The sequence below is a fragment of the Pan troglodytes genome, chromosome 14, assembly GCF_028858775.2.
Source record: "Pan troglodytes isolate AG18354 chromosome 14, NHGRI_mPanTro3-v2.0_pri, whole genome shotgun sequence".
Taxonomy (NCBI): Eukaryota; Metazoa; Chordata; class Mammalia; order Primates; family Hominidae; genus Pan; species Pan troglodytes.
Genome location: NC_072412.2, coordinates 38134516 through 38161810, shown reverse-complemented (window position 1 = coordinate 38161810; position 27295 = coordinate 38134516). Strand labels below are relative to the sequence as shown.

The following is a 27295-nucleotide window of genomic DNA, read 5'->3' as shown; positions in this document are numbered from 1 at the left end:
TATAAATGTCGTATTGTAAAAAAAATTTCTAACACATATTACAGTAACTAATTCTCATTAGGAACAAATCTGAGAATCTGCACCATGCAACTAAAATTTTCTTCCTTTGATAAAGCGGCTGAAAATTGAGAAGCAAGTTTATAATATCAATTTGTTGTGACTCACGCAAATTAATCTATTAAATTAATTTAAATTAAAATTAATTTATTTAAATATAACTCATGTAGGACATGCTTGTTTTAATGTTACAGTGAGTTTTTTATTTATGAATTACATAGAAGCAGAATTAAGTCGTATTACTTCATTGTTTACAATGGAAAAAATAAGTTTTAAGTAGTGTTATTTTTCATTGCTCAAATTCTATTCAATTCTTATACACCAAAGGAGCATCTACATGTCATTTAGCGTTTAGAGGATTAATTTATAAACTCATGGATTCCAGAGTAGCTGATGAAGAAATGACCTAAGAGTCTTTATAAAAAACTTATTTTTCTTATTTGTAAAGTAGCAACCACAAGGTGAAATTGTTTTTTTTTTTTATACAACAGCAACAACGACAACAAAAAACAACTACTAGGGAGAAAAAAGAATGATTCCCCACTAATACAAATTCATTCTCTATTGTACTAAACTCACACATTCAGATTATAGTTTCACCTTCATTTAAAATAAGTTAATTCACTTCTGGCTGTTAGTCTGAATTACTGAAAAGGTTTAAACTTTTTTTAAAATTGTGGACAAGTCCAATTAACCAGTAAAAAATTTCCAACAATGCTTGGAAAATGTTTCACCCATAAAGCAATTTCCTTAAGATGTAAGCAAGTGGCAGAAAAAAGAAAAACAATGAAAGTATGGTGAACACTGTAGCTTCAATTAAAAAAAAAAACAACCAAAGTATGAAGTTTAGCCCATGTTTGATTTCAAGAAATGCTTATAAGCAGAACGCTACTGACCTCTTGTGTATCAAGAATGTAACATAACACAAGTGCCAAAAATGGTATCTCCTAAAACTACTAAAAGACAAGGTTTAAGTAGCTTGTTTTCCCAACCAGGTAGGGAACTATTAGAGCAGAGGACACTTGACTGAGTGCTTTTATATGTTTGTTGTCTCAAAACTTTTTACTGAATCAATAAAGCTGATTATTTTGATTTTTTATTGTTGCTGAAAATATACAGCAGAGAATACAACAAATTAAAGTAATAAATTTAGGACTTTTAAAAACTCTCATTTATTTTGGTAAGCCTAAAAAGCAAAAATTTGAGAGTTTCCATTTTAATGCTGACTATCCAATCTGTCCTGTTTTCAAATGCAAAAGTGCTTAAAACCAGCAAAGGCAAAACAAAATAGGACTTTACTGCCTTAGCCTTAACACTACATTGCTTGAAGCAGTCTTTTAATCCGTTAAGTGACCTAAGAACATAGTCCTAGCACTTTGGGAGGCGGAGGCGGGCGTATCACGAGGTCAGGAGATCAAGACCATCCTGGCTAACACGGTGAAACCCCATTTCCGCTAAAAATACAAAAAAAAAAAAAAAAAATTAGCCGGGTGTGGTGACGGGCGCCTGTAGTCCCAGCTACTCGGGAGGCTGAGGCAGGAGAATGGCATGAACCCGGGAGGCGGGGCTTGCAGTGAGCCGAGATGGCGCCACTGCACTCCAGCCTGGTCGACCGAGCGAGACTCCTGCGCTCCAGCCTGGGCGACCAAGCGAGACTCTGTCTCAAAAAAAAAAAAAAAAAAAAAAATTCTTGGTAAATCTTTGTTCACCATCAGATTTCATCCAAGTTTTCTCTGATCGATAAATATTCCACTTGAAAGACCCAATCTGATGGTACAGGTAGGGAAAGATAGAGCTAAATCTATAGCCTTTGGTTTTCTAATTTAGAACACTTTCTCCCCTCCCCACTCCAAGAATAGACCTAAAAAGTAGAAGTATAAAGATGTTCCACTTTTAATGCAGAAATGTAGACAATTAGCTAGTTATTACTGTCAGTTGTACCCTCCCACCACCTCAAAACAAGCTACATTCTTTAAATGTTCTAAGCAACTTCTAGTCATATTTATGCACATCAGCTTACACCCTATATGTGTGAAAAGTGGGATATTCTTTCAGCATCAACTTGTGATTTCATAATTGCTGAAATTCTTTAAAGGAATAAAAAGTTATAGACTGCTTTTGTGACAATAAAATCAAACTTTAATTGGGGAGCCAGATAATATTGCCTTTTCTTTCCAAAATTTTAATTTATACTTTTTAGTAAAAAACATAACACATTTCTCATTCATTTAACCAATTAATCCAAAGGAAAAAAGTGAAGTACTATAATCACAGGTACACTAACAAACACTTTTACAAAGACATTCAGAAATATTTGCAGCAGGTTTTATAAGACTCTGATATAAAACAAAGTAAAATAAAACGTTTTGAAATGGCAAAATCGGTTTACCTAGCCTGAACTGCTTCAAAGAGGCATTTGCACTTCTTGTCCTGGCTTAATAAAACAAAGTAAAATAAAACATTTTGAAATTTCAAAATCAGTTTAGCCTAAATTGCTTCAAAGAGGCATTTGCACTTCTTGTCCTGGCTTAATAAAACAAAGTAAAATAAAACATTTTGAAATTTCAAAATCAGTTTAGCCTAAATTGCTTCAAAGAGGCATTTGCACTTCTTGTCCTGGCTTAATAAAACAAAGTAAAATAAAACATTTTGAAATTTCAAAATCAGTTTAGCCTAAATTGCTTCAAAGAGGCATTTGCACTTCTTGTCCTGGCTTAAAAACAAACCCTGAAATTACTTTCTTTTATCCAAATCAATTGACCATATTAATCTGCATAAAGTCTATGAGGATACGTTTTGATAAATGCTATAAACACAAAATTAAGGCAAATCTGATAGTTATTGTCAAATAAATAGCACATTTAGAAGGGCCTTTGTTAATAAAATGCCTCTAATGTATCCAGAGGTATAGATTTCAAAGGGCAAGTCTGTACCTGTTGCACATCTGATTCTCACAGCATTCATGAAAGAGGAGACAATGATGTTCCCATTTCACTGAAAACTAAGGTGACTTGTTTAAGGTCATACAGTCCGATCAGTGGCACCAACACATTTATCAATGGCCTTGGAATACAGAGTACAGGGCTTCCTGTTGGTAGATTTACCTTACTAACCTCACGGAGATGTGATCCAAGTATCAAAACAAGTGTGAGTCCCTTCAGGTCTGGAAAATACTCCAGCCATAACAGGTGAAGAGGAAAGTCAGCTCAAGATTTGTCATATGCTACACAATTTACAGTAAAACACTGGGAAAAGCAGGAAGCTGATGTGAGGAAGGGGGAAGAATGATTTGAAAGATTACAAAATGGCAAAGTTCCTCCAAAACCTATAATAAGCTAAAACAAACTGGAAAAAAAAAAAAAAAAGGTCTTAATTGGGAAGCCAATATTCAGACCAAAGGAGGGAGTGGGAGGAGAAGATGTAGGAGGAAAGCAGGAAATTATCATCTTAACAGCTCAAAGGATTTGGCACATATCCATGTTATCTAAATAATCTTGAAATTTCTTTGAGGTAGACAAATGTTAGGAATAAGTTGAGTTCATGTAAAACAAAAGAAAGAAAAAGAAAAAAAAAGAGAAGGAAGCTCTACAATCCTTAGTTATTTGTAAAAACCTCTTTTACTAAAGTGCTTAGATGCCAGCCATTTTATTCCTACATTTAAAGGCTGACTGACATTAAATATCTTATAGGTAATGGACAGAAGCCAAGTTGGGCTTTAAAAAAGGCCTAAAAGCCTATCAAAGTTTACAGTACATTTCTAACTTTTTATACCTTCTTTACTTGGAAATTATTGTTTTCTCCTCCTTGTCCCTTGGTAAGCTCCTCCTCAGTTTTCAAGTCTGAGCTCAAATTCACTTCTCTTGCGAAGTATCCATGATTCCCTCAGTCAAATGCAGCACTCCTACTCCAAAAGTCCCACTACGCTCCAAGGTCGCTTTTGCTGTGTTGTGACTGTTTGCCTGCTTGTCTCCCCACTAGACTGCAAGCTACTCAAAAGGCAATCCTGCTTTTTCATTTTTAAGTCGTCAAGACACAGCACTCTGTGGGTACTCAAATTAATCAATAGTTCATCTTATTTACAATCTCTCGAGCAGCTCATTTTATGTTAGTTGCACAATCCGGAGGTCTGGAGTTCTTCACGTGAAATTTAATAAATTATCATGCAAGCTCATTTTTATTCCCATTTTTTTTACCCAGGGAGAATCAGTCTACCAGGGCAAATAATGAGGTTTCGACCTTAGTCCCTCTTCCCAACCCCATTTTTTAGTTACTTTCCTTTCATTAAAATATCCTTATGCACTTATGAATAAAACTAAGTCCCAAGAGGGCAACAAAATATAAGATTCTTAATGATACAAAAACAAATCTTTCTGATACTAGATCTTTTATACTAGAAAAATAAATTCTTGTGCTTGAACATCATTTTTAAGCACTTAGTGAATTGAGAATCTGAACTGCCACTTGAAATATTCCCGGGAAAGAAACATTATGAACCAAATGAAGGAACATAGCTATTCAAAGGGACATATTTTTGTACTTGTTTTGCTCCAATTTCTGCTACATAGACTGCTCCAGTCTTTCTGTCGACTTCTAGGAGATGTGGCAAAACTTGATCTGCTAGTTGGATTGTGCTGATCACAGAACACTCCCCAATGCTTCCCACTGGGGGTGCTGCTACAACTGAGAGCCTGCTAAGATTCAGCTGGGCCACAATCAAGTACTTCCCATCAGGAGTAAACCTAAGGAGGAAGACATTTAACATAATAAATGTCTGTGAAAAAACATAAGGGTATTTTTTTTCAACATTTTAATCCCCTACTGTGCCAAACAACAGTAGGCACCTACTTGCTGAATGATTCTTTTAAGAAGAATTTTAATTTGATCTAATTCTGTTTATGAAGGAATAAGATGTCCATGATGGTAAGCAAAGCCAAAGATTAGCTTAAATTTGTTAAAAGTATCAATATCATAGTCCACAAAATGAAATTAATGAAGAATTGATGTTAGGCTGGGTTTGATTTTTGTCCTGTTTAAACATTTACCAAATAAAGGCTAGAGGAGAGGTCTAGCATATGTTATTTCTTGTTTTCACTTTACCTGGCATCTGAAAATCTTGGATATCAAATTTCTCTGTATATTTCTATTTTCCCCTAATTCAAAATTAACAATAAATATTTTAAACTTTCAGCTAGCTATTCAGAGGAAGTGAGGCACATACACTAACTAAAACAAGCATTTTGCAATAAAATGAAACAATTACCTGACTGAAGAAGGTCCCTCTTCTGTGAAACAATTATTCCATGCTCCTAACCACTCCCCAGTGTCTTTATCAAATACTTGGATTCTTTTATTTCCTCGGTCAGCAACCCACACCTGAGAAACACACAAAAATGTCAATTGAAAAATATCCATGAGAAGAAAAAAGGGAAAAGAATGTTTATTTTCATTAGTTTCACCATACATTATCTCACTTAAGAGGATTCCAAAGAAGGTAGTTAAGTCCCATTTTCAGATGAGGAAAAACTAAAGTTCAGAAAGGTTGCCGTCTCTGAAGTGAGCTTACAAATGGGAGAGGCACAACCCAAAGCTGTCTTAACCCAAAGCTTATAATACTCTGTCTACTGTTCTAAATGTGTGAATAACTAAAAAGCTGGAGTACTCTACCATAATGCAGGGGATCAGTAGATAATGAAAACTGACAACATTCATTCATTCCTCTAACAAGCATTCATTTTTCAATGAGTACTACTGGCTTGTCAGCTCCTGGGCCAGGCAACATGACAAAGAAAAGCAGCCTTACTTCTCAAGAGCTCAATATAGCAGGATGTGAGGTATTCATTCATATTGCAGTATCATTAAACCCATACCTGCTATTACCAAGGTATGTACAGAGTGCTGAACCAACTAAAGAAGAAGCCTGAGGTATTTTAGCAACAAATAAAGAACAGTAATAGGTTTAATTTAGGTTTCTTATAGGCTGTAATGGGTTATTAAGGAACTTGTTCTAAGACAAGAAGTGAGATGCATTCTAAATGACATTTCATGGCCACATGCATGCAGCTTAAAGCACAAAGGGAAATGGTTTTTTTTATTTTTTTATTTTTATTTTTTGAGATGGAGTCTCGCTCTGTCACCCAGGCTGGAGTGCAGTGGCACAGTCTCGGCTCACTGCAAGCTCCGCCTCCCGGGTACACGCCATTCTCCTGCCTCAGCCTCTCCGAGTAGCTGAGACTACAGGCGCCCACCACCACGCCCGGCTAATTTTTTTGTATTTTTAGTAGAGATGCGGTTTCACCATGGTCTCGATCTCCTGACCTCGTGATCTGCCCACCTTGGCCTCCCAAAGTGCTGGGATTACAAGCGTGAGCCACCGCACCCGGCAGGAAATGGTTTTTGATGACTTGTGGCCAGGGTTGTAGAGAGGTATGAAAGAATGGACTGGGGGTGGGTCAGTCCTCTTTACTTCTACCTCCCTGCTTTTGGTCCTTTGGATTTCTTGGGTTTGTGGATTGAGAGATAATTTCTTCACAGGTAACCCTGACTACAGCTTCATCAATATGTGTGAATTTTGGTAGCCATTGAATTAATCTCCAATCAGAAACAAATCAAAACTCACTACACCATTTAAGAAAGGTTGTTGATGCCAAAATAAAGCAATTTCTCAAGGTCTTTTCCTGATCTATGGTCCTTTAGTAAGGATAGGTTTTCTTAAAGAGTTTGAGACTAGTATCCCAGACAAATGACCAAGGAAGAAGTATAGTTTACACCCTAGGATGGAATGATACTTTAGATTGTTAGCATCATCTGTCCTGCTCAACACTCAATGAATTTTGATTATGGGAACTCCTGTTTAACACATAACAACAAGTCTGGAACTGACTAACCTTTCATATAGGGTTGTGGTGATGATTAAATGAGTTAATTATGTAAAATGCTCAGAACAGAATTGCTATTGTTATAAAACACAATTTTGTATAATTGACACTCTTTATCACTCAGGAATGCCAGAGTACCCCCATCAGATGATTTCCAAGGCCTTTTAGAAGGGCGTTCCTCACCATGATGAATTTACCTGGGTCGAGGTCTCGCATGTTCTGAAATTTGATTTTTTTTCTTAGCACACAATGAGTCACCCAAGCTCAGGAGGATAATGTGCAAAAGTTTAATTCAAAGTTTCCAGTTCCCAATTTATATACAAAGTTCACATGGTTGATTAACGTCTTATGGCAGATCATAAGATTTAATGATCAAAACATTCTCATTTTTGTCAATCAATTATGATTAGGAAGCCAAGTCATAATTAGAAGTTTGTTTGCTGAGCACTGAATCAGAAGTAGAAATGGATTAAATGCCTAATGGTATGAAGGCAAGTAGCCTAATGTACCCATTGTGTGTCAAGACATTTAGTCATTTAATAAATAAATATGACTACTATGTACTAGGCACAAAGAAATAAAGCAAAAGAGATTCAGTAAGCACTTTCAACAGCCTGACATCTATTAGGGGAGACAGACAAATGATTATAATATAGCATGATAGTTACTATGATACGAAGTACAGGCTGCTATAGGAAAAGAGGAGGAGAAACTAATATACAAATTTTTTGGTGGCAGTTTCGTTGTGAAAAGGTAACCTCAAAGAAGTGAGATCTATGCTTAGAAATTGAGTAAATGCAAAAGAGATAGTAGTGAGTAGGGTAGAAAAGAGAGAAACGGATTGAAATTTGTTGGCTAAAGCTTTCTGTTCCCTAAACAGTGTGGAGTTAGTGAGAACAAGAGTTTGCCTAGGTGACTCTTTTTCAGACTTCCAAGGTTAACCTCTCCCACTCCACTTTAGATCAGCACATTTTTTTCTTGAGAAGTGAAAAGATATTCAAACACTTTTAGTGGAGTTTTCCCAGTAAGAGGGCAACTTTTTCTTTCAGGTAACTTTATGTTCAGATCCATTATTTGTTCCTTCTATCCTTTTAAATGGTACAGGAAATCCATTTTGCTCCTTTCTAAATGTTTGGGGAACCCCCTCACTATAGGACTCAAACACTTGTAAGAAAGTATGTGTGCACACCCAGCCCCAGAGTAATTTCCAGACATACTCACTAACACACATGTATCCACATGCCCAGACACACATGTATACCACAATCTATATATACATGCCCAGACACACACACACACACACACACACACATACACCCACAAACATATTCAGACACAAAGTCCCAGACACAATGACACTGTATTTTTACCCGACCAGCTGAATCAAGTGTAACACTGTGAGGTATGTTGAACTTAGCAGGCCCTGTCCCATTTTCTCCATGCAGCCAAAGGATCATGAAATCTATAAACGGTAAAAATATATAGTCAGAGCAACATATAGAATGTCTCATGCATTTGCATATTTTATGAAACAGGTTACAAAGAACTATTTAATTACACCGCTGGTTCACTTGACTATGCTTTCTCGGCTTTCCTGTCTATATGCCCATTTGCCCATTTCTTACAGTTTTTTTTTTAAAGTTCCTTCTCTGCTTTAGGGAATTAATCTACTTCTTTAATTATTATCTCCACTTGAATTTTTCATGACTGCTTCAAAATCATTGTTTAGGGTTTATGCCATCCTCTCCCTAAAACTGGTTCCCCTTCCCAACTTATCTGTTACTTGATATTAGTATTCCACAGACCTTAAAAATTCACATTATGATTTTACCGTCTATCTGCTTTATTACGCACTACGGTGGGTTCAACCGTGGTCCTTTAAAAAGATGTCCAAGTCCTAACTCCTGATACCTGGGAATGTGATGCTATTTGGAAATAGTTTTTGCAGATAAAATTAAATTAGGGATCTCATGAGATCATCCTGGATTTAGGGTGGGCCCTAAATCCTTATTAAGAGAAAGAAGGGAAAGACTGGAGGCACAAAAACACACAGAGAAGAAGGGGCCGCCATGTGAATATGGAGACAGACATCAGAGTTTTGCTGCCACAAGCCAAGGAATGCTTGAGCCACCAGAAACTAGAAGCGGCAAGGCAGGCCCTTTAGAGTGAGCACAGTCTACCAGATTTCTGACTTCTGGATTCCAAAACTGTGAGAATAAATTTATGTTGTTTAAAGCCATGCAGTTTGTGGCAATTTGTTACGGCAACCACAGGAAACTAATACACTTATATTCAATCTGTCTCCTAGATTTCGTTGTTTCTTTCATTGAATTTTTTGGATTCTTGCTTTATCCTTACTCTACATTTCCCTTTCAACTGTTATCAACCAAATTCAGTTACTAATTGATAAATTGACTACACAGCCTCCAAATGACAGAGCTCACTTGAAGTAGATCCTAAAAGAATGTCTTATAAAACCTGCTGTTGTAACATCACTTTTCTACTAGGAAAACCTCAAAAATGTTATAGGCAAAAACATGGCTTTAATAATCCTCAAATAAGACTTCAGAAACATCCCAAATTGTATTTTCTGCTCCTGAAAAAGTGCATCTTCACCTTCTTTCCTGCTAATAAATGCCTGTAGACCATGCATGATAAACCCTCCATGAATGTTCCATCTATCCTCCCTTCTCCTCCCACCAAAACTAGTTTAGTTCAATAACTACTTCCTTCATGATATCTTGTTCTATTTCTCCAGGCAATTTAGTTTCTCCTCCTAAGTCCATTTTGCTTTAAGAATCAATAGCATAGACTACATTTCATTGTTTCAATACATAATAGATCTGCACCTCCTGATACTAGAGAGGACACAGAAAGGGCACTCAATAAAATGCTTGCTGATTAATCAGCCTGTAGGATACTTGAGTCTGGGATTCTAGGTTTCTAATTTCTACATGCTTAATTAAATAGGATACACACTTATCTCCTGAGCCCACTAGAAATTCTCATACTGTTGCCAGTTACTTTTGGAGGAATCTCCTGGCCTTTGGTGAAGAATAAGTGGGCCTGTTATCAGGATCATTTATTGTGGGCAATCATACCCATCTGTTTTTCAGTTTTCTCGTAGTAATACACTTAGCTCTTTACACACCGCTTCATACACAACACTTAAAACATTATACCAAGTATCGAACAAATTAAAATCAATTTATAATATTTTTATAATACCATAAACAAGTAATGTACCTTGGGACAGTTTGATCAATCTGTTATTCAATCCTCCATCTCCATCCACAATGTAAATATCTCCTGTGTCCTCTACATATAATTCTGCTGGGTTATCAAACTGCAAAGGATTCAAACTAGTGCCTTTTTTGCCTGGAGTACCCAAGACTTGAACAAGATCACCAAAAGAACTGTATTTTTTAACAGTATGACCAAAGAATCCTATAAAGATAGATATGTACATCTCACAAATAAAACCACTATACAAACATTCAGATTTTTCAAGTAAGCTAAGAGCAAAAATTTGATAGAAGTAAATAATAACAAATAGGTGATAGGCTTAGGAAATTACATATAATTGACAAGCACTATAGCTTCTTCGTAAATTACAGCCAAATTTGATCACGAATTAAAATCTCCATTAGTCCAAAATAAGCGGATTCTAAATTCAAATAAATAACATCCCCATAATTGACTCATTATACAGGAAACTCAGAATGCTAACAAAGTATTGGTGCACCATTTTCTTTTTTAATCTTATGACCTTGAATAAGCATTGCTTATGAAAGGAAATCAAGAAGAAAATGTAAAGGGAACAACTTATATTTGAAACTGTTATTTCAATCACTCACATACAGACCTTAAATTTCAGTAAGTCAACAAAAACGCTCTCTATGGTACAGATTTTTTTTTTAACTGCATTTTCACCTTGTGGAGACATTCAAAATTCAACCCCTCAACTTTTCTTTGCTAAGAAGAAAATAATCTTTGTAAATCATGAGTATCTTATTTTCTCACGTTAAAATTTCTTTAAGTTAAAATTATCTTACAAGCAAGAGCATAAAGCAGACTACTAATAAGGGAATATCATAAAGCAGTGAACAGAAATCAATTTGAAGGTACATATGCCAAATTAATTGATAGGTATTCAAAAGACAAACTGGATATATTGAGCATACCAGAAAGAAAGTGAATCAGCTTGCATTACAATTCTATGTTAAATAATTTATTTACTATTACACTTTTAGACAGTTGAGCTAAAGTTCATAGCAATAAAAAACACATAAGCCTCCAAGTTTCTAAAAACTAGCAAAAAAGACTAATAAAAAATTTTCTCAAAAAAAAAAGGCTAATTTGTAGCCATATTTTTCATTAGAGGAAATTTATTCCTTTGGGAAATAGGAATATAAAACTGTCTTCAGATCTCTGGGTAGAAAATTAGCTGTAATGGAAAAAATGAAGAGATCGTCTGTGCTCTTTTTATTTCTGGGAATCAAGGAAGTCTTATTTTTAAAAATCACATGAATAAAATGAACTCGAAGAAATGGTCTTTAACAGTGGATCTTCAGGAAAAAAGTGAAAATAGACTCTCATTATAGTATTAACAATTCACTCAGTGATAATCTATAGACTTTTTTTGGTTGAACCAGATTCATACTATGTAAAACACAGCATGAAATAAATGGGCCATCAGCTGAGGCCCAGAAATCTTATGGGTTCTGAGAACAGCTGTGATAATGGCACTACTTACAGAAACTGAGAACTCATTATCTCTAAAAAATGGTATCTGAATCAGCCAGGACTGTAGAACCAGGATGTCCCTCAATTCAAGAACATAACTGGGCCAAGGAATACTAGAAATAATGTCTTTATAATCCCATTTCTTCCTGAATTCCTAGGGTAATGCCAGGATATCTCAGGTATTGCCTTGTCTTAAGCTACAGCCACAGGTGAATTGTTTCTCTGAAAACTTTCTCCATAGCTGCACATTCAGTTGTGCTCACTTCATTTTTCAGCTTTTTCTACTAAAAATATTTGATGGCAGGAAGATTTCAGACATGCTTCAGTCAGTAGAATTTCAAAAACATTAACAACAGTTTCTGCAATCTTGGCACTTTGAGCAACAAAGCAGTTACGATTTCACAATCTTTTATGAAAGAAAACTGGAAAAGGAAAATAAGAGTCAAGGATTCCAGTCATTGCTTTCAGAGACTGCCACTTTATTTGGCTTCAGTTTAGAGTTATTTAATCTGAGAAGAGCAACTGATGCTTTAAAGAGGAAAAGACCCTAGACAAGTTCAAGGAAAGATCATATTAACAGGCTCCTTGTCAAATTTCTTTCTTTTTTTTTTTTTTTTTTTTTGAGACGGAGTGTCGCTGTGTCACCCAGGCTGGAGTGCAGTGGCGCGATCTCGGCTCACTGCAAGCTCCGCCTCCCGGGTTCACGCCATTCTCCTGCCTCAGCCTCCCCAGCAGCTGCGACTAAAGGCGCCCGCCACCACGCCTGGCTGATGTTTTTTTTTTTTTTTTTGTATTTTTAGTGGAGACGGGGGGTTTCACCGTGTTGGCCAGGATCGTCTCGATCTCCTGACCTCGTGATCCGCCCGCCTAGGCCTCCCAAAGTGCTGGGATTACAGGCGTGAGCCACCGCGTCCAGCCCTTGTCAAATTTCTTAATTCCACAGAAGTACAATATAAAGTTTGTTAAAAACATGTGATTTCATGAATCGTTAAAGAAATTACAATTAGATTCAGCAACTCTGATTTTAAACAATACAAACAAGGACATGTGCAAAGATGTGATTTCCAGTAAGATAATTTAATAGATATTACTATACATACCACTTCCTACATCCGTGATCCAGACGGATTGTTCATATAGAGTACTGGCTGCAAATATACCATGAGGTGTGTCAACTGTATAATTCCAGGCTCGTAGGAAATATCCATCCTCTGTGAACACTAATATCTTTGGGATGTTATCCCCTCTCTGAAGGTATACAAAAAATAACTTCTTAGGATCAGTTTAAAGGAAAGGTAATCTGTATCTTGGCGAAGAAAAAAAATAACTGAGAATTTTACTACAAAAACCACTTTCAAAATCTAACATATCTTTCACATTCGAAACCAAAATACTTGAGACCAACTCAAAAATAAATTGCACAATTAGCATGATATAAACGCATATGGTCAGTTACTACAGCAAGACAGGAAGGCTGTTACTTCGTTTGTGTTCATAATTTTTTTAAATCTCTATTTACTTACTTGACCTATGTAAACCAATCCATTGAGGGAGTCAACTGCAACACAAAATGTTGTTCCGGTAAAATATTCTGGGTGCTTAGGCCAACCCACATCCAGCCGGTAAAGAATTTTCTCAGTTCTCCAGGAAACTGCAAAAGTAAAGTTCCTCAAAACCTTAAACAAAATCAGACAATTCAGATTTAGTTTACCCTCTAGGTAAGAACAGAAAAAGGGCGAGGGGGCGGGTAACAGGGCTTATTTTTAAGCATGCCTTGACAACTAGAAGTTTGCTGGACTGAAATAATTCCAAAGAAATGAGCTTAGATGCCTAAAGACCAACACGACCACAATACAAGTCTGCAAATTATTTGAGGATGTAGTAAGAGTTGGGAAAGAGGAAAATGGCGATGTAACATACACAAATTTTTAAACTCAAAGGGTCAAGGCAGTCTGGACCCAGGTGCAGGCTTTGAGACAAGCTACTGAGGGAACCAGGGCCTGCCACCTCCATGCCACGACCGTGGCGACGCCTCCCAACAGGGCCATCCGCACACCCGACAGTCCTTTCCTCACTACCCAACTCACTGGAGAGCCACAAAAACGCGAATGCAAAACCAAAAATGCAAGAAAGAAGCCAGCACCGGCTACGCAGACCCAGAATCTCGCCATGACCAGACGGGAAGCCAGGCGAGGGAGGGTCCGCAGGTGTCTGGGGGAGGACCTGACAGCCTCAGGCTGCAACGGTTTGCAGCGGCACAGAGGGTCTGCCCGGGGCCCGAAGACGCTATCTCCGGTTTCCCCTCCCTGGATGCACGAGCTTTGAGTACGAAAGCTCAAAGAACAGAGACCAGGGCGAATGAAAATCACACAAGACCAGTTCCGGACTTCGTGTGCATTTCGGGGTCCCCGCCCTCATGTCAGGTGCTTCGGGCTGACCCAGTGACCACCCTTTCCCGCCCTCAGGGCAGTCCGCGCCGCTGACTTCCAGTGGCCACCAAAGTATGGGCGCCCGTAGATATGCCTTAATGGCTCGCCATTTATTCTTTTTAATCCAGACGGCAAAATCAAAACATTGCACACTCAGACACGAGGTATGGTGGGGATGTCATTCAAAATAATGACCGCTAGGCTTCGGGAAGGATTTTTGCCACATCCTATTCCTACCATCCAGGCATCCGCTATGGATGCCTATATTCCCACACCAGGACCCCACCTCTGGCTTTCAGGAAAGAGGGGCCCAAGCTGGCGGCGCAGTGTTGAGTTTACTTGCGCGCGACTGGCTTTATTGTAGGTCCCCATGAGCTGGTGGGGGCTGTAGGGGTAACCAGGCAGGGCGCCTGGCGCTGTTGGGGCTGCGTTTTTCCGGAGTCCCCCTATGCGAGGCCGTGCCCCTCTTCGCCCGGCTCCCGGTGCTCCCCAGCCGCCGGCCCGCTCCCGGAAGCTGCAGCAGCTGGTAACAAAGAGCCTGCCGGGCCGCCTGCCGCCGGGGCCGAGGTATCCAGGAGTCGGGCGGAGTGGCTGGGGATGAGCGCGAGCCGGACCATGCGTCCGGGTTCGCGGCGGTGAGGGTCGCGGCCGGCGGTCGAGGCGCAGGTGCGGGTCGAGAGACCGGCGCCTCCCTCCCCGCCGCCCGTGGACTCTGAGCGCAGGTGTTTCTACTCTGCCGGCCGCTCCACCTGGGAAAGCGGCTTCAAGAGCTACCTCTGGCGGCACCTGGCCCTCAGCTGCAGGGAAACCGCACTCAAACCTGCCGCCGAGCCCGGGTTTTTCTGCAAAACTCAGAGGACCTGGCTCTTGCCCGAGGTGCCCTGAACCATTGTGTGAATAAGCTGGGGAAGCCTGACTGGAGTGTTTTTTCTTTTTAATAAAAAAAGTTTTTCTGAGTCTCAGTTTTTAGAAATTTTTTTGCGAAGTTTGCAATACTCTCTACCTCTTCGCATCCTCTCTTGCTCGTGGAGTCTTTTTCCTCCTCAGCTATAAATATTTTTTACTATCGGCGGAGCAGACCAGGGATGAACGTCTTTTAATTGCAAGTATAACTGTTAAAACCACGTCGGGATAGTAGTCAAGATGGATAAAAAGTCCTTTGAAATGGTGCTGGATGAAATTAGAAAGGTAATTACACTCGATTCCATGAATTATTTTATGAGATGAATTCTCGTGATTTAGACTCTCTTTGAGGTACTGTATGGAGATTGTGCAGAATAAGGGTCCTAGGATTGCCAAATTGGTTTGAATTCTCACGTGTAATGGAGGAGTTTATATCTTGATACGTTTCCAGTACAAATAGAAATTAAGTTACGTTAACGCCACATTTGAGACTCAGCACGGTGTCGTGGGAATTACATTTGTAAAGCCCTCGGTTCCGAAGCCGGCTTTACAAATCCGTAATAGCTCTGTACTTTTGGGTAAGTGGTTTAATATTTTTGAGTTTGTTGCTTCATCTTTCAGTAACACAAGAGTGACTGAAAACGAGAGGTAATACGCAGAAAGTTTCTTTTATGGTAGTTATTATGATGGGGTTTTCAAATCTAAGCATAAGGTAGAGTATATTTGTTGCGTTGGCCATGCAAAATTCGTGTCCTGATGGTAAGTGTGGCATTAAGTTTAAAGTCACGTTCTTAGGAATTGGCCGTCAATAACTTGAGCTTCAAAACTTTTTTCTCCTGCTTTCCAAGTTTTTGCTGCTTTTTGAGGCTGTTGTGTGGATCCCATTTCCCAGAGTGAACCAGACAGCAACAATTCTGGAAGGTAGTCTTGAGCCTAACAATATCTCAAGCACAAAAATACCGAGAAGTTACTTATTTTAAAATGTAAGGACTTGATGTACCATTGTTACATCAACACACGGTGCTTTCCTTCGGCCTTCCGGGCAATTATTCTTTCGTCAGTTGCATGCCTTTACGACCCTTGACTGAAACGGAAGAAATTGTTGCCATGTGCTCTGGTGCTTATTTCAGTTTCCAAAGCTATTATTAAAATTGTCTCTGGTCTTGCTGTTTTGCTTTGTTTTTATACAGCTTTTTTCTTTTTTCAAATTGACGTGTTTAAGTTTTCATATTTGATGATACTGAACATTCTTTTTTGAACAAGTTCTGCTTTTGCAAACCTAAGTGTCCAATTAATTTTTGAAATAAAATATTGGTTTGCTAATTATATGCCTAGAAATTTGTCACAATTTGTTCTTGGGCTGATTTTTAATTACTTTTCATGAGAAAATAATTGGTAAGTCAAAGTAGACCAGCAGATTTTTACTTTTGGAAGATACAGGGTCTCAGTGTGCATATTCTCTTCCTGGTGTCATAAAAACGTCACAGTAAATTCTAAAGAGGGGAATAGGAAATTTTCCAGATATGAAAGTCTTGTTCACATGAGATGGCAACTTAAGTCTGTATTTCTGGTCAGCAGTTAAAATATATGTTTTGCTGGCTTTGCCGAGTGATTAGATACATCAACATTGTCATGGTCTATTAAAATGGAATAAAATATTGGCATATCTAAATATGAGCATTACTACTGATTTTCTTAAAAATTGTTCTTTGTAAATGTAAGTCAGTTTGAACCAGGTCACCTCTTGAGTATCACAGTGAGTTTATATGATAGATAATACTGATTGTCACTACTGTCATTTAAAACAGAGGCATATAAGAAGCCACTAGCAGAAGAACTGGGAAAGGGAGTAGAAAGGGGGAAAAAGCAATGGTTAACTGATTATTCAAAAAGGAGGGAATGATAGCTATTAATTAGTGAGCACTTACTTTGTGAGCCTGTTTTTAAGCACTTTCTCCAGTCATTATTTGTTTTGATTCTCCTTACAACGCATGAGGTGTAGGCACTGTACTACTTACTTATAGCTGGCGGCCTATTCTCTGTGAGGTTAACTAGTCAGCTCAAGACTCCCCAGGTGGTAAGTTGGGGGCTGGGGGCAGTATTCAAACTATGCTTGCAGAGCACCATGCTGTCCTGCCTGGGGTTACAGCTGGGCCTCTCAGGCATTGATGGAAGAATTGAGATGTGACTTGGCATCAGTACAATCCAAGACTTTGTTCAGAAGTTTGTATTTGACTGTGTCCGATTATTACATTGATAATAAAACTCCTAGGAATACATTATTTAGAATGCCATTTTCTCCCTCTTCAGTGAATATTGAACTACTGAGCACCCAGGATATTTCAGTTGACTGGTCATAATACTTTCCCCTAGCAGAATGATATATGTGAAAAATATGAATATTAAAATTATTTTGTAGTACAAGCAAAGGGATTAGTTCATTTTTAATGATTAGTGGCTACTGACTTAAGATAACTGTTTCCATCTCTAAGCTGAGCAAATAGCTGCAAGGGGAGCATGTGTGATTTGGTGGACTCTAGATAGTGCTGCATCAAAGCCACCAACTTCTCTCTCACCCACTGATAGATTCCGAAAAGGAAAGGAACCATCACTTACTGAATACCTGTTATATGTCACATCTAATGTCCATTATTATAGTTTTCATAGTAATTCTTTGAGGTTGGTGAATGGTGTTCCCTCTATGAATAAGGACGCTCAAAGGGAATTAAAATGCCTCTCAAAGTCTACACTGCCAGTTAGTGGCAGGCACAGACATTGAATTCAGGGCTTCTTGCATTCTTATGTCCCTGTAGAAATACTGAGAGCCTCAACTAGACCTTGTCTTATTCTTGCTTCTCTGTCACTTAGCACATAGTAGATATTCAATAATTGATGAATGAGTAACATCTGATATGTTTAATCTTAAAAATGACAATTTGGATTTGGAATGTTTTGAAACTCTTTAATTACATATTTAGGAATTCTAAATGTTATGTATACTAATGTTGAATCATATCTATTACAATTTTATTCCCTTTCTTTGTAGAAGTTGGTAGGGAAGCCCAGCAGATCTTCCTGCTTGCTCAGTGTGTCCCTCACAGTATGGAACCTGGAAAGGTGGAAGGAAGGGCCTCTCACCACAGTGACCTTAGTTCCTCTGAATGACAGGGCTGAAGTAGACCTGCCACTGTTGAGTTGCTTGGGCAGTTTTGATAGATGTATATTACTGTGCTGCTTACGTATATTAATGCTTTTTTACTCTGTGTGTGTGTGTTTTTTTTTTAGGCTGTTTTGACAGAATACAAATTAAAAGCAATTGAATATGTGCATGGATACTTTTCTAGTGAACAGGTATTCCTCATTATTTGTTTAAACAAAGCTTTCTTTTTATACCAATGTTCTGGTTAATATCTGTCTGCTGGCCGAATTCAGAATTGGTTTTACCTTTTTGCTGTATTTATTCAAGAACTCGAGAAGCTCTCAGTTTTGGCAGAAAACTCTACAGAATTTATAATTCAGGGACTAAGCACCTCTCCACTTTCACCCCAATTCATGTTTTAAAATGATTCTAAATATAGGGTCTTAAAGCAATTCAAAGTGTTTATGGTTGTGGGCACAATATCAAAGATTTAGAAACTCGTAATGGTAAATTTACCCAAATTTTTATAGTTACATGTAAGACAGTTACAAAATTCATCATGTAATATAAAAGAAAATGTGAACAAATAATGAAATATGTTTTTATATGAAACCACTAAATAAAAATTTCAACAGTAAGAAAAATACACAGTGTTATTTAATAAGTAGTTTCTGTAACTGCCAGAATACTAACATTTTAAGCATGATAGTTTAGTGAAAACTTCATTCCACCTTAGGGGCAGTTTGCTAATTAAAATATATGTGTGTCACACACACAAGGGGGCATGTTTCTGAGGGATAGTTGGAAAATTCTTGATAGAGAAGTCAGGCATAAATATTAATAGAAATGTCTGGAGAACAGCTTGGGGAAAGGATGGACAATAAATGTATATATTGAGTTAGTAAATGCTCTAATTGAGTTAGTAAATGGTCCAGCTTTTCATTGGTTTCTCAAGAACTTCAAAACTTGAAAGCTTGAATGACTTTTAAGCCTATAGAAGTTCTGCCCACTAAATTCTTAAAAGCTACTTTATGATTTGCATTTGTTGTCTTTATGTCAGTTTTTCAGCTTTCCCATTGCTTTACAAAGTTACTTTATGCTCTTTTAAAAATTTAAATGTTTTGGCTGGGTGCGGTGGCTCACACCTGTAGTCCCAGCACTTTGGGAGGCCAAGGCAGGCGGATCACTTGAGGTCAGGAGTTCAAGACCAGACTGGCCAACATGGCAAAACCCCATCTCTACAAAAATGAGCCGGGCATGGTGGTGGGTGCCTGTAATCCCAGCTGCTCAGGAGGCTGAGGCGGGAGAATCGCTTGAACCCGGGAGGCAGAGCTTGCAGTGAGCCAAGATCGCGCCATTGTGCTCCAGCCTGGCTAACAGAGCAAAACTCTGTCTCAAAAAAAAAAAAAAAAAAATTAAATGTTTTAAAAAGATATATAATTTCTTACAGCTAATAGCATTTTTTTTCTTGGGTGTATGTGATGTGCCACCCTTAATGATGCTTCCACTTTGCTAAAGTCATTACAAAGTTTATTAAGCCACTTTCTAAATGAGCTTATTAAAGATTTTTCTTTGTATCTTAGATATGGTGGCTTGTAAAATTTTATGGTTGGTAAAATATAGCATTTATTAGATATTAAGAACATTATTCCCATCAAAGTTAAGGACATACACGTTTATCAAATTAACTGGAAAGTATACGTAATACTTATTTGCTATATATATATCTCTTTATAAGGAGTAAAAATTATTTTTACTCTCTTTACATACCACTCCAGTTTGCACCATTGACCTTGCTGTATAGAATAATTGAAACCTTAGCATATTTTCAGGAACTGTCTTCTTGTATCACTTTTTTCCCCCTTTGGAGCATCTTTGGAGGCAGTGAAACAGGGTGGTGGTGATCATGCTGAGACTTCAGTGTCCTGATCTTTATGCCCTGTGCTCCCCTCTTACTGGCTATCTCATAATGCTTCCCTCATTTGTTTGAAGTTCTTAGGTGGTGGTGGGAGCTAATCTGAGCTGTACACTCTGAGCTCTCAAATGATGTATCGTTTAGGGGCTGCTGGAGTAATTCATGTTGATTCTTAACATTTTTAAGGGACTAGATTTATGATTTGAGTTTATGCCCTCCAGATTCAAGTTAAAGGACCTACTAGGACTAAAGTTAGTGGACCTACACTAAAATATACCACTGTGCCTTTGTGAGTGCTGTTCTCCCCTCGTGTTGAAAGGTTTTCCATTCACAGTCCATCTTTATAATCCTGAGCTGACATTTGATCTCCATCTAGTACTTTTCAACCATCCTTTTCCTATTAGGATACTTTGTTTTTTTCTGTATTGTATATTTTTCTTTCTTTCTAGACCAGTGCTGTCTAGTAGAACTTTTTGTGGTGGTAGAAATGTTCTCTATCTGCAGTGTGCATTATTGTAGTTATCAGCCTCACATAGCTCTGGAGCACTTGAAACGTAGCTTGTGTCACTAAGGAACTGATTTTTACATTTTATTTGACTTTAAGTGATTTAAATGTATATAACCGCACATCGCTATTCTGTTAGCACAGTTTTTAGACTTTAATGCCACCTGTATCACCTGGGCCTGGGCTGCACATGTTGAATTATAATTTCAGTACTGAAATAAATCTTATAGAAATGTTTGCAAACATGCTGTCATTCGAGCTGTTAGTTCTTTGTTTTCAGGTGGTTGATTTGCTGAGATATTTTTCCTGGGCCGAGCCCCAGTTGAAGGCAATGAAAGCATTACAGCATGTAAGTAACTTATTTTTTCCTTTGGAACGTAGAATTTAAGTATTTTTAATTCTCCCAGTTGTGTATAATTTATTTCAGTTGTAATTTATTTGCATTAGAAAAGCGAACTCTATGTGTTATTGTACTTTGATTCAAAATAGCTATGTTAAAAAATTAAAATTTTCTAAACTGTGCATTTAAATTGTATGCCACAGTGTCCTGATTGGCAAGTTAGAAGAAAACTTCACCAGCAAGCAAGATATAGGATTTGAATTCTTAATGGTTTTTTACACTTCTGTTTTTTAATATCCATCGTCACCATCTTTCTATTTCGTCTTAGAAGAGTTAGTGCTGTCCAAATAAATTTTCAGCGATGATGGAAATTTTTATATCAGCACTGTCCATCGTGGTAGCCACTTGAATGTGCCTCATCTGAGGAACTATATTTAATTTTATTTAAGTGTAATTAGTTCAAGTAGGTACATGTGCTTAGTGGCTACTATATGGATAGCACAGCTCTAGAACGTAGGTCAACAGGAGCATCTAGATCACACAGGAGTATCTGGCTGTGTAGGAAGATTTTTGAAGCAATATCAGGCCTGGATATCTTCAGTGGAATCAATTTACAGATCCTTGACTTTCTCAACTGATGAGCCTAAGAAAGTGTCTGGGTCTGTTAGTGCTGCTTTCTGACCTCCTCTTTAATACTTGCTTTTTTACTGCTTTGCAAAAGAAGGAGTTATCGCACCTGTTCTCTGGGGGTGAAAATGTTTCTCCAGGTTCCAAAAGGACAGTGCTTTGCTCTTGAGAGGGAGAGCAAAGCAAAGAGAGAGGCTCTATAAGAAATATTGATAAGGGGCTTGGGGTGGTGGCCAAGCCTGTAATCCCAGCACTTTGGGAGGCTGAGGTAGGAGGATTGCTTGAGGCCAGCAGTTCTAGACCAGCCTGGGCAACATAGTGAGACCCTGTCTCTAGAAAAATATAAAAAGTTTAAATTAGTTGGGTGTGGTGGTATGCTCCTTTAGTCCTAACTACCCAGGAGGCTGAGGCAGGGGGAATATTGATGAGGGCTTTGCTTTATTTTATCAGGACAACAAACTCATGACAAAGCTCTGAGGCCTGCTTGCCTGTCTCCCTGCCTTAGACTTAAAATTCAGAGGTGGCAAGGGTATCACAGGGACAACTCAATACACTTATTTGAATTAAATTAAGTCTGACCTTTTCTAAAAATGTCAGTCTGATTTGATTTTCTCACTGAAGACTGATTTCGCCAGTTAAGTTACATAATAAATATTTCCATAAATGAGCTAAATTAGTAGTTTCAAAGTTCTTTCAGATATATAAATGTATTTAAGAAAATCGACCTTTTGTGAGTATTTAAACTTCTGATAAAATTGTTAGGTATCAATTTAAAAACATGCAGAGGGGCTTATAGTTTTATTAGTTCTTCTGGTAGTACATAAAAGTATGTGAAAACCACTCCTCCAAATTTTAGGAGCTCTTGGATATTGATTCTAACCAGTCTTACTTCTTATGTTGATGTTGCTTTTAATTTTCCTTCACTGTTAACATAAATGTCCAAATTGGCCAAATCTTCTGAATGTTCTTCAGAAATAAAGGTACTCTAGTCAAATAATTATGTAACATTCCACACAATCTTGGTGCATCACAATGCACATTAAATTAAAATAAGACTTAAAGTTCTGCAGTAGAGAAACCCGTTTAACCCAGCTTTTCCCTACCTTATATGGCTAGTGTAACCTTTTTTTGTAATATGTTTAACATCATGGAAGCACTGATCTGTGGCATACTTAGCCCTCTAACTGAGGAGTATAGTAATGTTTTTCTAACCTTTGAACAATTTAATCTCCCATGTGTATGAGTATCACCTTTTTATATAACCTTTCTGAGGAAAGTAATACTTCTGATTTTTTTAATTCTGTAACTGAACACATCGAGAAATGGATAAAAAAGGAGCATGTAGGAGAACTTAGATCTTCATTAGATCTTCAACTGAAATGGTTACGTTGATAGAGCATAATTCATTTATTGTTAGAACTTTCTTTTGAGTAAGTGGTTTTCACCTAAAATGTGATATATTTTATCTAAAATGTTTATATTAAGAGCATTTAACTGTACTTCCAGAAAAAGGTAATTTCTGGCATGAAAATTTCACGTTAAAAATAAAATTATTTTTTATATCAACAGAAAATGGTGGCTGTCCAGCCAACAGAAGTGGTCAATATACTCAACTGTTTCACTTTCAGTAAAGACAAACTAGTTGCTCTTGAACTGTTAGCCTCGTAAGTATTTCTTTTTTTTTTTTTTTTTTTTACTTCATTGGGAAAAAATGTAGAAGCCTTTTAAGTGTCTAATTAGTGTGTGTTAATGTGTCTAACAAAATACAGTCAAAAGCATAGTGGTACATTCTGATTTCTAAATGTGAATAAGTATCTAGTGTACTTATTACATATATGACTATAACTTATAAAATGAAGGGGCTTAACAGGATTGTTTAATTTGATTTTTTGTATTTCAGTTATTTGCCTTGCCTTCCTACTCTGAAAAGACAGGAATTTAAGAATTAGAGATTCTTTCACTTACTGACATAAGAATTTTTTTTTTTTTGGCAAGTTGCTTATTTTTTCTGAGCCTTATTTGCCTCAATTGTAAAAATAAGAATCATACTCACTTAATAGGGTAATGAACTTTAAATATCAGAAAGTCTGTGAAAGCACCTACCACAGCATTTGACAGATGACCGTAACGAATGTAAGCTCAAAAAGACATGGAAAGAACCTACTCCTTTGCATAACTGAAGAATGTATAAGTTATTTATTTGTAACACATACATTTTTAAGTCCTTTTTGTATGCATAGGTGTCCATAAAAGCACAAAATTAAAGCACAAGATAAAACTTTATGCATTTAGCATAAAATGATTTTTATGCATTTAGCACATGGGTTGGTTCTATTGCCATAGCTCTCCTATCACTGAAGAAAGTATATTTTGAAAAATCTCAAAATAATGATTTTTATTTGCAGTATTACTGTTTTACTTTTCAGTAATCAGATAAACCTAAGTTATTATATTTATATATAAACATGTTATTTAAATTGAGCTGTTAAAAGTAAATAGTCACACTTTTCTCCCTATGTCATGGAGAACGCTTACTCAGATATGTTTGTGTGGTAAACAAAGGTTGCTTACCTCGATGTATGCTCAGATTTTTAAACAAAAAGCTAAATTGTGTTTTCTTGGTAGGAACATTATTGATGCACAGAATTCTCGTCCTATTGAAGATTTATTCAGGATAAATATGTCTGAGAAGAAACGGTGCAAGAGAATACTTGAACAGGTAGTTTTCTAAAGATTGTCATGTACTTGGTACACTGGTTTTTCCGAATATTGAAAACGAAAAAGCACCTTTCTTCTTACTAACTTTGGTGAATAACTTGAATGCTGTTGTACAATGGGTTAAAAATGAACATCCCTGCGGTCTGCGGCGTGGAAATAGAGCTGGTTGATAGGGACATTCAAGGGGGAAGAGATGGCTTGAGAGTGAGAAGTCAGTTGGCCACTCAGCTTGAGCCTCATGGAAATGTTTATGTCTTTGTCCCTTGGTACCTTTGCCATGGCTTCAAGTTTTTGCTTTAAACTTTGTGTACTTAGGAACTTAACTTTTCAAATTTGCTTTGTTATCCAGTTTATTTTAAATCAGATTCATAAGAGGTCAATATTAAAGCCAGTTTATTAGTTAAAATTCCAGTTTATTAGTTAAAAATCTGTAAGAATGGGATAAATAGTACTTGTCCAACCCTAGAAAACTTGATTTGTCATCTAAGGTAGTTATTTCTAAGGTAGGATTGCGATGTCTGGAAGCTGAATTAATTAATTAATTATGAGCCTGGCTGTTCAGTTGTATTTAATACTCACAAACTCCTTTAAGCCCAGGGATGGTAGGCAAATTTCACCTTAGTCATACATTGTTGTAGAAGAGTTAAGATCTGAGCCATGTTTATTTACTTCAGTAACTTCCTTACCAGTTTTCTTGACTAAAACCTTTAAGGCAACATGCATATTACTGCTGTATTTTTCTTTCTTATGAAGTGTTCCGATCGTGTCACTTTCCTTCTCAGAAATATTCTGGGCCTGAGTGTTCTGTAGAGTAGGCCCTCTGGTCAATGTAAATTAGTACAACTTTTCTAGAAGGTAAACTTGAAGAGCCTTTACAATATTTATACCTTTTGGCCCCAAATTTCTACTTTTAGGAATTTATTTGAAGGAAATGTTGAAATATACAAATTTATATATAAGGGCATTCACTCCGGTACTCTTTATTATAGCCAAAAATTCAGATGATTTCAGGGTTGGGGTATTTAGTAGAGGGGCTGGGTTATATAGCTAATATACATACATGTGTTGTGAAGGGATTTATAAAACCAATATGTAATAAAATATATAACATTGTACATACTTGTGAATATATATACACACACACACACATATGTATAGCTGGATATTTCTATAACATAATATAGATACATTGGAATATATGTTGCCTAATACAGTGTTTTTTCATTTATTAATATGTATTGAGCACCAACTCAGTGTATGTGCGGCATCATTTAGAAGCTGAGGGTGCAATAATAAACAGCTTAGACCTAAATCCCTTCCCTCACTATTTCTCATAAATATGTAATAGTATGTTGAACATTGTCTAAGTTAGTTTTTCAATGGTGTGTAGCTCTTTGGACCACCCAATGTCATGTTACTTGTTTATGATGTCCTCCACTGGGTTGTAAAGAGCAGGGACCATGTTTCTTTCATCGCTGTGTCCTCCTTTCCTCAAATGTAACATGACCTTGGCATTTGTAGATTTGAACTGTTATTTCTTGCTAGTTGAAGAAATGGGACAGATTAGATAATAAACACTTTTTTTACACAATTTACAAAATCTACCGTGAAGACATTCTTTGTATGAGTCTGTTGCAACATTATTATGTTACCATTTTAATTATTCCATTTAAATAAAGTGATTTTATTACTTTTGGTCACATTCACCACTGTAAGTGCTGAATGATGTATGAGCAGATTGCATGTAGTGCTGTTCTTTAATTCATGTTTTTTTTAGCTGAGCTCCCAATGTTCAGAATACTTGTCTTTTAAGAATTTTTTTCCTACCCCTCTTCTTTCTTATATTACAGGCTTTCAAGGGGGGCTGCAAAGCTCCTCATGCTATGATATCTTCTTGTGGAACTATCCCAGGAAATCCATATCCCAAAGGAAGACCTAGCCGCATAAATGGAATTTTCCCAGTAAGCATACTTCTGTAGCTGTATATGAAACTTCTCATGGTTAAGTATGAAGTGTAGAATAAGTTAATGATATTTAAAGGAAAGGAATTTTATGTCGGTAACTTAATTCACAGGCTCACCACTGATTGAAAGTTCATGTCTAAACTTCATTAAAGTATTAAGGTATTTATATAAAATCTATAGAACAAGACAAATAGAAGAGAGGATGATTTTATTTTTCAAAGTACTTTAGAAGCACTGATTTACATTTAGTAAAGGAACAGTTCTCAAATTCTCAGTATTCTTACAATCTCAGTTTCATTCAGTGAAGTGTGTTTGGGAAACTTTGCATACAGTGTTTCCTTCCTGGGGAATCGCATATAAAGGCTCCAAGAAGTACTATAAAAAAGAAACTTGTTTTTATATCATCTAATGTTCCTCAAACCTCTTTGTAAAACAGCTTTCTCAAAGAATGTTATATTTCTGTAGCTGCGTAACAACCCCACAGCTTAGTGGATTAAAGCAATAAACGTTTATTACCTCACATGGATTTTATGGGTCAGGAATATTGGAACACTTAGCTGGATAGTTCTGGTTCAGGTCTTTTCATGAGGTTACATTCATCTGAAAGTTTGATTGGAGCCCAAGAATAGGGCCTCAAGGTGACTCGTTTACATGCTTGGCAAGGTAGTGTTGGTGGTTGGCAGGAGTCCTTTGTTGTCCACCACAAAGACTTTTTTGTAATGCTGCTTGAGTGTCCTCATGACATGGCAGCTGGCTTCTACCAGAGCAAGTAATCCAAGCAAGAGAAGACAAGTGGAAGCTGCCTGGAAGTCAGATGCCATCCTTTCTGCAATGTCCCATGTGTTACACAGGTCAGCCCCATTCATTCTGGGAGGGAATGGTGCAAGGGCAGGTAGGAGATGAGGATCAGTGGGGGACATCTTGGGAGTTGGCTTCCACGCTAGTATATACCATTTAGCCACACACACTGTTAGGGCGATGACACACTGCAATAATCTATCAACTTATTCTGATCTGTTAATTTTAACAGTCTTGAATAAGGTCTCATTTACCCTTGACATTATAAATAATCACACT

The 27295-nt window shown here is 37.2% G+C and overlaps 2 protein-coding genes across 6 annotated transcripts in view; one reads left to right on the top strand and one right to left on the bottom strand.

Annotated features, from left to right (window-relative positions):
- Positions 1-2173: 2173 nt before the first annotated feature.
- On the bottom strand, positions 2174-14193 carry NHLRC3 (NHL repeat containing 3). Of its 4 annotated transcripts, none has more exons than XM_509638.9 (7): positions 13766-14193; positions 13202-13354; positions 12779-12926; positions 10179-10379; positions 8303-8394; positions 5318-5430; positions 2174-4796 (listed from the first exon to the last, which is right to left on the bottom strand). In XM_509638.9, exons 1-7 carry the CDS (start codon positions 13847-13849, stop codon positions 4544-4546), a joined length of 1044 nt encoding a protein of 347 aa, XP_509638.2. In that variant the 5' UTR covers positions 13850-14193; the 3' UTR covers positions 2174-4543. The 4 variants fall into 4 exon arrangements, with proteins under 4 accessions (XP_509638.2, XP_009438815.1, XP_001147431.1 ...); XM_009440540.4 differs by having other exon boundaries at positions 13599-14153; XM_001147431.8 differs by lacking the exon at positions 10179-10379.
- Positions 14122-27295, top strand: part of PROSER1 (proline and serine rich 1) — a 28213-nt gene continuing 15039 nt past the window's right edge. The window contains exons 1-6 of one of the 2 annotated variants that reach the window (XM_509637.9): positions 14122-15295; positions 18296-18361; positions 20850-20918; positions 23106-23200; positions 24162-24255; positions 26105-26215. In XM_509637.9, coding sequence (XP_509637.4) covers positions 15251-15295; positions 18296-18361; positions 20850-20918; positions 23106-23200; positions 24162-24255; positions 26105-26215 — 480 coding nt within the window. In that variant the 5' untranslated portion in view covers positions 14122-15250. The remainder of the gene's footprint in view (positions 15296-18295; positions 18362-20849; positions 20919-23105; positions 23201-24161; positions 24256-26104; positions 26216-27295) is intronic. The other variant, XM_001147203.8, reaches the window with a different exon arrangement.

Bases quoted from the DNA above. Each gene is read 5' to 3' on its own strand.
- NHLRC3 (XM_009440540.4), bottom strand. From the start codon at position 13,691: ATGGAGGTGGCAGGCCCTGGTTCCCTCAGTAGCTTGTCTCAAAGCCTG. The intron at 13,355-13,598 runs GTATGTTACATC...ATTTTGTTTAAG, and splicing joins CTTTGAGTTTAAAAATTTGT to GTTTTGAGGAACTTTACTTT. The intron at 5,431-8,302 runs GTAAAAATACAG...TGTGTTTCTCAG, and splicing joins CACTTGATTCAGCTGGTCGG to GTGTGGGTTGCTGACCGAGG.